Here is a 12,441-nt window from a genome sequence, read left to right as displayed (position 1 = left end):
CCCAACGAAATGTCACAGTACAAGCAAAAAAGCTGGGCATGCAAGATAGACACTTTGTCAGGGCAAAAAAAACAACCAACCAACACTCCCAAAAAAAGAAAAAACCCACCCCATCACACAAACCAAAGACACAAAAAAACCAAAACAACTTTTCCTAAAGCAGAAATAATTTCCTCCCATACTGCTACTGTAATACAGAAGCCTTTCCAAAAGGAATAAAGGATCTGAAAAATGAGCGTAAAGTCTTCTATTCAGGCAAGACTAGGAAGTACAGAATGATGTGAATGGAGGCCTCAACGGTGTTCCTCTTGAGAAACTTCTGACAGCTACAGAAATATTTGTCCTGAATTTCTGGCTCGATCATTTCAGGATACTATTTAACATATTGCAAAATACAAGTCGCTTAAATACACCAGAAGCTGAATCACCGAGAAACTAGATTACATCTGAAAATAGGAACAGACATATGCAATATATTGACTTTTCAGGAATTTCAAGGCTGGACAAGACAAGGATGGGAGATTAAGAATCAAAATGAGGGCAGGAATGTGTTTGCCTTTTATGTAATAGTCTTCTGGGTGATGACAAAATTCCATTGGTTTAAAAATTTTAGATTAAAGGAATATTTTCTTTATGCTTAACCTTCTTCATGGATTGCTAAGAGACAAAACTGGCTTTGCACGACCTTCTTATTTTAGGATTTACCAAATCACCTGAAAAGATGAATGTGCTGGGAAGGTGAGGGTCAGGGAAGATGGGGAAGAACACGAAAGTTTGAAAACGAACCTACAAGTTTTCCTAGTTTTTCCTGGAAACTTTCATTAAGCAGGAAATAAAAGGACACCATATCCACAAAAGGGAAAAACCAGCTTTCTTAAGACATAAATCTGTAATATTCTATATTATGAATGGAGATTCAAAAACTCTGGCTTGTATCTGAACGAAATGCCAAACTAGGCCTGTGTAAAGCAGGGGGAAGTAGTTTACAAACCGAAGTTAACTGAAAAGGTTCCTTCAGGCTCACAGATATTAAAGAAGCCTAGTGAGGATCCTATAGCAGCCTACAGACTGATGAATAAGCCAGAGGGAAGCTCATATGTAAAATAGTCCCACCCTGTTTTGGCACAACCTTACTGACAAACCTAAACAGGAAAATCCTGAGCTGCAGTTTAATCAGCACACTGCACCTTTAGGTAACATTTAAATAATGTCCCTCGGGAATCAGTAGTTTCTTCTGCAGAGGAACTTCAAGCTTGCTACAATGCTGTTTTCCTTGAGTTACAAGGTTAAAGTCTAGAAAAAGGAAGGAGAATGGAAAGGGCTGTTGAAGAAAAAATTGCTTCAGGCAGAAAGAAAACCAGATACTAAAAATAAAAAAAAAAGATCAACTTGCTACCATACTGAAATTGGAGGAACGTGCCTTTGAGCAACTAGAGAATGGCTATACACTGGCTCAGGTACACTGGCTGGAGTACCTGAGCCAGTTTTGAACAGGTAAGTTTGGTTCCAGCATTTAGCACCCAGGGAACATTTACCCAGCCTCTGGATCTGGCTTTGCTGAATACTACAGTGTTATGCTTGCACAGATATTGGTATTCAAGGTAGCTAGTTTAAAGTTAACAAATGTATATCCGTATAAGGCATAGCCTGACTTCACTGCAATATAAATATGTACCAGGTCATGGAAAATGAAGACAAAGTTGTTGAGCAATCCCTCAGAGGGTCTTAGCTGCATCCAGCCACATGTGAAAACTCATTCAGTTCACATCAACTATCTGATGAGTTTTCTGTAAATTACTACTAATGCTTATAAAGCTACTGTATAAAGGTATTGCCCATCTATATTTAAGTGAATAAGCCTCAAAGAAAGTAGTTAGCCTGGATGAAACTGTAGAAATATTTTAAACAGTTAAGATCTGTCTGAAAATAATAAAGGTAAAAATCTTGGTCAAGTCAAGTAAATTTCTAAAAGTATACTTTAATCATTTCTAAAAGACATACCAGATCTTATAAAAGAGCTGTCATCTGTCAGACAAAAATTAAGTGTTATCTGACCATCACAGCAGTAATTAAGAGATCAAAATTAAATATTTAAAGGATCTATTGCTCACTTTAAAGCAGAATGCTTGTTTCCAGTATGGTTGTATTTTCAGATATGCTCCCAATTTAAGAACCATAGCTCAACTCAGAGGAAAGTCACAATAACAGAGAACTGTAATTCAATTTCAGAATGCTTAGAATAAAGAATAATGAAGGCAAAAGAGTCAGATTTTCATAATCACTTCCTTCTCTTGTGTTTAAACATAGTACTTTTTCTGCCACACATCTATCCACGCTAAAAAGGGGAGTTCTTAACCCCAAAATATTTTTCTGGTTACTTTGGATATCTGGAAAAACTGGATACAGCAATCAGTGACTATTATAATCCCTTTCATATTCAACATTCAATAACTCAGACAAGCTTGACAAGTACATATTTCAACAACAGCTATGATTATAGGTTTCATATATATCACAGAGATGCATACTGTACATACCTCTTGTGCTAGTTCTTGTGCATTGGAGATGAGAGGATATGGAGGGCTGGCTTTGTTCATGTGCACTGTAACAGCATTGTGTATCTTAAACGCATTCTGAAAATCACTATTTTGAACAAGCTGTAAAATGAGAGAGATATCCTCTTGGCTCTGAGGGTCTACCAAAACGTGCTGGATATGCTTAAGAGAAGTTAACAGTTCTTCCACTTCTAGGTAGGAAATAACAAAATAAGGTATGAGTTAACAAGATTCATAATTAAGTAATGTTTATATATGAAGATTTTTACCAAAAATTTTTTTGCTGTTCAGCTTTTAATCAGCAATGATGTATGCAAATTTATCAGTTATCTATTATTCAGTCTGACTTTTATTAGCAGAACATATCTGAATCAAAGGACCCCAAGTGAGTAAAAAAGGAGAAATTAAAAAGCTAATACACTGTTTAAATCTAAATTCCTATTGCATGAGCAGTTCTACTCTGAAAAAAAAAAATAAAAATCACTGGTACATAAAAGATCCAATAATTGCAGCTCATGTACAGCTAAATAGGAGAAAGGGACCATTTTGCAATATGAAAATAACTCCTTTGCTAATGCACTGAATAGTCACTGTTATTTTGATACAGCTTTCCATGCCTATCTGCCACATATGGCAGACAGATATATCTCTCAACTAAACTTTGCTTATACAATGAGGGTTTGTTAAGTAAACTACACTCAATTTCTAAACATAAAATTATGCTCAGTCTCAGCACATTAAAATAAAAAGCTAAGGATTAAAAAAAGATTATCTACGGTCAGAGTTCTGAAAGTCGTCTGCACCAGAAGAAAGTCCACCTACAAGATTATGAGTTCTGCTTGGACCATAAAATATTTTAATATATTTTAATAACCGCTTTCTACATGTTTGCAGAATACTATAGTTAAAGCTCAAAAATGTAGTACATGTAATCTGATGCTTTATGGTTGCTTCTTAAAGACTGTCAACAAATGTACATTTTTTTTTTTTTACCAATCCGAATTTCTCCAAAATGTTACTTCTCAATATTAAGTGCTTGAGGAACTATCTAAAACAAGAAATATGATTAAATTATAAACCCAGGTAAGAAATCCTCAAGCAGACAAAAAAAAAACCAAAACCACAACAGTGGATGTTTTGAGCCTGAATTAATGTATGCATTCTCACACAACATCTGAAAAAAATCAGCCACAAGAGGCTGGTCAGCTACCTTCTATTTTAATAAATTCAAGTCAGCTAGAATTTTGAATCCCGGTGTTTTTAAAAAATGAACAAATTGTAAAACTGCCAGTTGATACTGAGTTCAACCTCCCTTACTGGTATCAATATATCAGCTTTAATGTGAAGTTTTAGCAACCTTCATTTATTCGTTTTGAGCTAACTGATAGCATTCCTGTTTTATTATTTAAGACATCTACTAAGTTGCAATTTTTACATAAAAAAAATATATCACAGCAGATACTAATCACTAACACAGATACATTCTGTCAAGAAGTTTCCTTTACCTGTCTTTAACCTCAAATTCACCAGTACACTGAACATGCTAGACTCAAACTTGTTGAGCACAAAATTAAAAAGGTTGCTAATAGGCATATGAAATCCATAAAGCCTAATAAAATACGCATTTCAAACAGGTTTAGTGGTTTTATTTTCAGACAAAGCATACCTACATTTATGTTCTCAATTTTGAGTTTGCAAGTCAGTCTTCTCTATAATAAAAGGAAGCAAATAATCCAGAGCTACTACTCCTATACTATCCGCCGAACAGTAGGAAAAAAAAAAAAAAAAACAAACCACAAAAAAAACCCCATTCCATGCATGCTAAAAACATCCCACCCACCCAAGGTCAAGGGCTTCTTCCTGTAACCACCAAGGAAACAAAGGGCAGCAGTACAAAAGCTGCACAGAAAGCTCCGATACCAGCGGTGCAGGATATTCCACAGGTGAAATCCAGTACAGCTCACCACACTAATTAAGGTGGCCAATGTCTCACTAGGGAACTGTATACAAAATATACTGCCTATAACACAGGGGGAAAGCCATTTGGAGAGAAGGCTAAACAACACTTTTCAAGCAAGAATATTTGCTAAATAGCATGATGTCAGCTGACAAATTTCTTATCTAGTGGAGCATGCAGACTACCAAAGCGTCTCAGCAACTGGTTCTCCTGAGTCTGAGGAACTGCAATATTTTCAAGCATAAAAAAAAGTGTAAACCAGTCAGATGTTATTGTAAAGTTCCTACTAATAAGTGTCCAGCTAAAAAAAACCTACACCAATCCGAAATGCTGTTATTTGTTACTGTTACCAGTTTCAAAGAATAGTGAAGCATTAGAGAAGAACCTAACTTCTAGTATTTCCCATGCATGAATTATTTCATTCAATAATTTTGGAATTGTCTGTCCCCCCTTACATATCTGAGAATTCAAATACATACACAAATTTCTTTCTAATACATATTCTATATAAGATATAAATACATCTAGAAAGATAGACATCAATAATAAAGAGATAAAAATATGTACTTTCTCAATGCCTCTATATATTATCTCTTCTGCACTTTACTCGTTCCCTCTGTGTTGCCCTTTCTTACAAATTAACACAGTACTCTCCTCTCGGTATAATTTCCTTCTACCCTGAATCTTCATCTGTGCTGGACATAAAAGCCCTATACCAAATGTGAACCATGAAACAGCAAACAAGTACCCCCCTCACCACAATTCTAAAAGAAATAATGCTTGCAAGGAGTGAAATTAAGTATTCCCACAAAGCTAGCAATTCATTTCTAGTCACTTAATAAAAAAACCTCACACAGATAAAACCACATACAAATCTGACTTTATATAAATGCCTAACTCTCTCTAGGCTCCTGTTTCTGAATTCTAAATCACAGATTAGATTTTGGTGAGGATTTTTTGGTTGCTTTTGGTTGGTTGTTTTTTTGTTTTTTTTTTTTTTTTTTTTAATGAATGCCAGGTAACAAAAGACTCCATCTCTAGACATTTCCTATTGAAAGGGCTGCCTTAAGGAAAAGAAAAACATCAGTAAAAGACTAACATCTGCATTTACTCACAGAAAAATGTCAGGGTTCTTTTGCAGAACAAGTCCATTTTTTAATCGCAGATCAATTAGCAATCAACTACTATTTTTTTTTAAAGTCTTCTTTTACAAGAAGTGTTGCAGCCTTTTTCCCATTAGGCTATGAAATGGCTGGAATGTGACTGAGCACTGTGCGATATAAGCATTAATCAAAAGATTGCCAGGGCAAAAGTATGCAGCTGCAGGGGAGGACTCATGGTCACAGCTTAATATGTTAGATTAGAAAAAGAAACATAGAAAATAGCTGCTGCTTATCACCTTAAAAAAATAAATATGAACAGCAGACTTAAGAAGATATAATTGGCTTTATTTTATGTCAGCATCAATATCTTAATTCCCAAGTTTTTTCATAGATCTCCAGAGTACTCTATGTGTTGATACTAGTACTCTAATGCTCCATATATTACTTGAATCACAGGACTAAGAAAAGTATTGTTCTATCCAAAACTATTTCTAAAAGCTTATTTATATTTATAAAGTATTTATACAAGTTAGAGTTTTTCCCAAGGTATAAAACCAAAAAATAGGCAGCTTTTCCCCTAATAAAAAAAAAATAAAAATCACTGCAGCCACAAAAGGTTTACTTACGTGAAATGTCAGTTACTCATTTAAATAAATTAACTAAATTAGCTGAATGAACCATAGCAAACAAAATATTTTCTGTGTTTAATAAAAGTATACTGCTGTGAAAAAAGCCAGTTACTTACACACACATGTTCGCGGTGCACAGAAAGTTATTTCCATTAAGACAGCTGTCTAAATCATGTACTGTTTTGGTAACAAACATGCCCTTTAGAATTGTTTTGATTAAGTGTCCTGTTTGATTTTTATAAATAAAATACAATTTGTTTAATCTAGTCTTTTTTTTAAAGATAAAAAGATTAAAGGCATGGCAAAGATCTGCCAAATTAGACACTGGCACTTATTAAACATTTTCAACACTAAAAATACAGACAATAAGGTCAGTATTCTTATTTAAAACACAGATCTTTAGCAGAGGCTCTATGGATTAACACACACAAAAAACCACCCCACAAAAAACCCAAAACTAATATTTTATTTTTTTTTTTAAGAAAAAGACTGAATAAGGGTAGTTTCACATCTCTCTAATTCACTAGCACCTGCCCAGGTTTATTTGGGGTTGTCCTAACAAAGCTGATATTTGTGAAAGTGACTAAGCACTCTTACCTGGACTTCAAAAGTGGAAAGACAGAAAGAACAGTGTAGATCAGAAGTTCAGTTTAACCAAACAGACAAACTGCGAAAAATTTCCAATACTAGCAGTTACATTTTGGACAGTATTATGGGCTAGCAAGTTTCTTGGAGAACAAAAACTTGTAAATTTTAAATCTGGCCTCTCCAATTCAGTTATTCAATAAAAAAGCAGAAGCATTAACAATAATGGACTCAAAGCCTCTCTGTGAAACCATATTATTTTATAAGTGTGTGTATATATTTGTAAGGCAACATACCTAGCCCTGATACCAATCAGAAACAGACAGACAGCTTTCAGAATAAAAAAAAAAAAAATATTCTTTTTTTGAAATTCAGCACAAGTATTAGATGTTAGAACAATTAATCCAGAAACTGTAAAAAAGGACATGCTTAATAGTGGAGGAAAACTTCGGAAGAGGCCAAGTTAATGCAGAAGCACTTTGTTAAATTTAGAATTATGACTCAGTTTTTGACAGCAATAATGACCGAACAGAGATTCTTTATGGACTATATAGGTTAAAAGATCACAGCATTTCATTTATAACTTTTTTTTAAGTTTGCAATAACTCAACAACACAGTTGAATATAATTGAAAGTACCACTCTAACAGGAGTACTAAACTATTATAAAACCTCTCCTCTTAAATTTTAAGTCTATCTGATCCAAACTGTTACTATAATTGTGTCTAGCAAGATAATAACAGTAGTATATTTGTATGCCTGTCAATATTATGTCATGACTTCTCTGATGGAAACAGATGGCTATGAAGCCCTAACTCAGCTCTCTCATGCCTAAATGGATATATCATGATTTAGTCTAATTACATCTCCTAAAGCTCCTTGCCTTTCTAGCTCAAAGAACGGACAATATTCACTCCGCAAGCTAGTCAACACTTCTGCTCCATGCAACATACTTGTAAGCCTTATTTACTGCCATTCAAAGTAGAGACAGACATCATTAGCTTCCCATTTTCATGGTGTTCAAACACTGAGGGGAATAGCTTTAGTTAAATCATGCAATTTACTACTGTGTTTTTAGAGAAATATGCTGACAGCAGAAAAATTATAAGAATCAAGCTTTGATTACAAAAGTGAAGAGGAGTTTGTCCTCGTGGACAAACTCATCTCATCCTTTTCCTTCAAGATGCATCTTATACCGTATATTGCTATTCCCTAATTTCTCTCTTTCCACATACACACACCTCTATATTCTTGTCTCCAGTGTTCGGTGTGTTTCTTCTTACATCAAGTATTCACACAATCCTAGTTTCCATTCACACTGATTTCCCCCCTTCTCTTCTTGCTGAGCTAAACCTAGTTACCTCCTTCCAGTTTTCCACAAATACTGTCTTTCTCTCACAATCTCTCGCCTTTACCCACAGCCTATACCCATTTTATCCCCCCACTGAGAAATTTTCAAAATAGCCTTTCTATTTCAAAATAGCCTCCCAGTAGTTTCTCCACCATTGCCTCTCCAGTTCAAACAGCTTCAGTCTACCCCATCTCCTTACTCGTACTCAAGCTTGCCATACCCATTTCTCACCCCTACCAGGTTCCATGCCTAGCTTCTTTGTCCGTTGGTTTCCACCTAGCCCTCCCTCTTAGTTCTCAACATCTCTGGCAGGAAACCTAGCCTCAGCTTTCTAATTCCAAGCTACTCTTTCCTCCCTTCCATAGTTCCAATTTCTGGTTCCTTGTGTAGTCGGTCTTCAGAGCTTTCAGCCACTGAGGCTAAGCAAGTCCCAACAGAAGTCACTTCTGCTGTTTGATGTCAATCTTTGATCTTCTGCTTTCTGTTCCCTCTAAGAAGAGAATTTCACAATCAAATACCTAACACTTCATGAAGTTAAGCGGAGAATTTGCTTCTCACAGCAAATCTCTTGGGCAGAAGCTGACAAGCCCTGCACTAAAACAAGGTACACCTGCCTTGTTCATAACTGACCCTACTTTCAGCCGGAGGTTGGACAGGATGACTTCCTGATGACCCTTTCAGCCTAAATTTTCCTAAAGAGGGACTTCTAAAATAAGGATTACCAGAGGTTAGGGAATAGAGCCATGTCTTTAGCAGAAATGTTGCTTGAGCACACAAACACTAAAGATGACGCAAAAATAAATTAGCAATTTGATAGCTGTTTTTCACCCTCTATTCTCAACTACCAGCTAATAGGGAAGAATAGCAAAAATCTTTACTGCAGCCCCCAAAAAGGCATCTTTTTAAAGCAGTCTGGATCTTTGAGCAGGTATAGATCTGAAAATCTGAACTGTACTTCTACAAATTCCCAGTGCGTCTTTTTCACTTTAGTGACTCATCCTGGTTTAGATAAATACTTATGTTTGAGGAAGAAAGGTTAGAAACGTTTTCTACAAAAGCATAGTTAAAGCAATGACAGCTATGAAATTAAGAATTTCAGAATCTATCTATTAAAAAATTACTAACATTACATTTTCATTAAAGTCTACGCGCCACAGTAAGCAGTTCTTCCACTATCAATGCAGATAAGAGAAAATGTAAACTATATTAGGTGAAAATTGATAATGCAAGACAGCTAGAATAATAAACCACCAGCATGCTTCTCTTAAAGTATTAAAAACTCTTGTGTTTTGCTTTTAAAAGACAATAAGTGTTCATTCACTGCTTATTCTGCTCTGTGCTTCAAACATAATAAAATTGGGTATTACTGGCATGGTTTTCCCCAGCCTGAAGAGGATGGAGACATCTACTGAATTCATAAGTTATCTATAGGGCAGATAAAAGTCCCTAAATGGATAGGTTTTGAAAAGCCACTTGCTGAAGCACATAGCCTGATGCTTGACTAAATAAATAAAAAAAAAAAAACTTAAGCCACGACAAATCCAAAGGATCAGAAGATTTTAAATCTATATGGGAAGAATTAGCTAAATTAGGTTTTCAGTGGCCTAAAAGAACATTAATATCAGCTAATTATTTCCTCCATTAGCCAATTCATTACATTTTACCCACCTAGTGTCTTCACAGTATAATGAGGACTCTCCAAAACAATCCCTTCTTCTGTGTCAAATATTGGATTATCTATTCCAGTTTTAGGAGGAATTTGTGCTAATTTCTTTAGCCTCATGGAAGCAGTAAGGTCCAGTTCTTGTTTCTTTCCCTCTTCTTCCCGTCTGCGCCTTATGTCCTCTTGCTGCTGACGGATTCGCTCAAGTTGAGCGCTCCGCCGCATGGGCATCATCCTGGAGCCCAAATCCCCAGGGCAATCAACAGCCATTTCTCTGTGTTTTTGAGGTTCCTCAGTAGATGCAAGATCCACATTTTTTGCTTCACTGTCAGAATCTTCTGTGATGTGTCCATTCATATGAGAAGTTGTCATGATTATTTGTAATTATGCGTATTCTCTTCAAACAGAAATGCTGCTATTAGGCCAGTTTTTGTTGTGTTGCGTAAAATCCATTATAACTTCAAAAATGTTTCCCTTCCATCACGAGACAGTTGAAGAAACATCCAGGAAGAAAACCTAACGAAAGATATTAAAAAGTAGTTAGTGAATAACCGCGTTAATAAGAAAACACATAAGACAGTTTTCCAGGTCCCCAGGCATCAGAACAATAGACCTTTTGCTCCACATTTACACAGTGCTTCTTCCCCTACTAAGAACTACAGAACCCTCACAACGTTTTAGTAAACTTCAAGTGCCAACGTTAGAAACAAAGCACTGCTCAAACTAGTGCTAAAGTCTCGTAAGAGAATTGGTCAAAGCAGTAGAAATTCTGCACCTCACACACACAATTGCAAATCAGCAGTTTTCTGAAAGTCCCCTCTCAGTTTTAACTTATCTTTTCACTCTTAAAAATTCCAACATAAACCATCCTTACGATCCTACAAACACTAAATATGAATAACTTGTTATATACAGCACATTCACAAGAAGTTTAATAACTTAAACGCAAAGATACATTTATTGTTCATAAATTGAGGCATTTTTATGTAAAGATTGCTTCCCAGGTTCAGAGAAGACAGGTCTGGCATAGAGTTCTTCCAAAAGATACTATCTAAAGTAGTCTGGAGCTGCACTTACACAATTCCAAGTAGGGATAAAGTCCTAGGATAAGGGTTGGATAGTTTTGGTTAGCAGCTATCCTTAATATTTCCTATAGGCATTCATTAAAGCAGAAAGGTTTAAATACAAGAGCAAAAATCCTTGTGTGGGCATACACAGGTATAGATTTGACATCTAGATATCTGGCTTACAGATAGAGCTCAGAGGGTTGTGGTAAGTGGTGCAGAGTCTAGTTGGAGGTCAGTAACAAGTGGTGTCCCTCAGGGGTCAATACTGGGCCCAGTCTTATTCAACATATTCATTGATGATCTGGATGAAGGGATAGAGTGTACCATCAGCAAGTTTGCTGATGACACAAAACTGGGAGGAGTGGCTGACACGCCAGAAGGCTGTGCCGCCATACAGCGAGACCTGGACAGGCTGGAGAGTTGGGCAGAGAGAAACCTGATGAAATTCAACAAGGGCAAGTGTAGGGTGCTGCATCTGGGGAGGAATAACCCCATGCACCAGTACAGGTTGGGGGCTGACCTCTTGGAGAGCAGCTCTGTGGAGAGGGACCTGGGAGTCCTGGTGGACAACAGGATGACCATGAGCCAGCAATGTGCCCTGGCGGCCAAGAAGGCGAATGGCATCCTGGGGTGCATCAAGAAGAGTGTGGCCAGCAGGTCGAGGGAGGTCATCCTCCCCCTCTACTCTGCCCTGGTGAGGCCGCGTCTGGAGTACTGCATCCAGTTCTGGGCTCCCCAGTTCAAGAAGGACAGGGAACTGTCCTTTGCTGGAGAGGGTCCAGCAAAGGGCAACGAAGATGATTAGGGGATTGGAACATCTCTCCTATGGAGAAAGGCTTAGGGACTTGGGTCTCTTTAGTCTAGAGAAAAGAAGATCGAGGGGGGATCTTATTAATACTTACAAATACTTAATGGGAGGATGCCAGGGGGATGGGAGCAGTCTTTTTTCAGTGGTGCCCAGTGATAGGACGAGGGGTAATGGGCATAAACTTGAACATAGGAAGTTCCATCTTAACATGAGAAGGAACTTCTTTACTTTGAGGGTAGTGGAGCACTGGAACAGGCTGCCCAGAGAGGTGGTGGAGTCTCCCACTCTGGAGACATTCAAAACCCGCCTGGACGCTGTCCTGTGCAACCTGCTGTAGGTGACCCTGCTCTGGCAGGGGGGTTGGACTAGATGATCTCCAGAGGTCCCTTCCAACCCTGACCATTCTGTGATTCTGCGAGAGAACAATAATTCATTTCCACAGGCAAATAGTGACATTCCACTCTACTCCTTACACCTTAATCTGGCTTCTCATGCATGATGATTCAGGTTAAAGAACTTAAGTGTCCTGATAAATATAACCAGCTCTTAAATATAATACATATAACAATATGTTTTATACCATGTTGCCCTCCTGTATCACACACCAATGATACGTTATCTTCAATACGTCCAATTAAAAGGTCATAAAATTAATAAATAGTTGTATACAATATTACCAATACACTTAATTTTCCAAGTTCCTTTTAATCTTTTTATTTATTTA

General features: G+C 36.9%; 1 protein-coding gene across 1 annotated transcript in view; it reads right to left on the bottom strand.

Annotated features, from left to right (window-relative positions):
* The window catches only part of MPP5 (membrane protein, palmitoylated 5 (MAGUK p55 subfamily member 5)), a 49,508-nt gene that overhangs the window by 17,547 nt on the left and 19,520 nt on the right, over positions 1–12,441 (bottom strand). Inside the window, exons 3-4 of the mRNA XM_009883475.1 lie at positions 9,848–10,358; positions 2,538–2,746 (exon numbers count right to left, since the gene is read on the bottom strand). Of these exons, the coding sequence (XP_009881777.1) occupies positions 2,538–2,746; positions 9,848–10,214 (576 nt within the window). The 5' untranslated portion in view covers positions 10,215–10,358. The remainder of the gene's footprint in view (positions 1–2,537; positions 2,747–9,847; positions 10,359–12,441) is intronic.

This window comes from Charadrius vociferus, unplaced genomic scaffold (assembly GCF_000708025.1).
Source record: "Charadrius vociferus isolate BGI_N301 unplaced genomic scaffold, ASM70802v2 scaffold34, whole genome shotgun sequence".
Taxonomy (NCBI): Eukaryota; Metazoa; Chordata; class Aves; order Charadriiformes; family Charadriidae; genus Charadrius; species Charadrius vociferus.
Note: the sequence above shows the minus strand (reverse complement) of the source record. Positions and strands in the feature narration are given on the sequence as shown.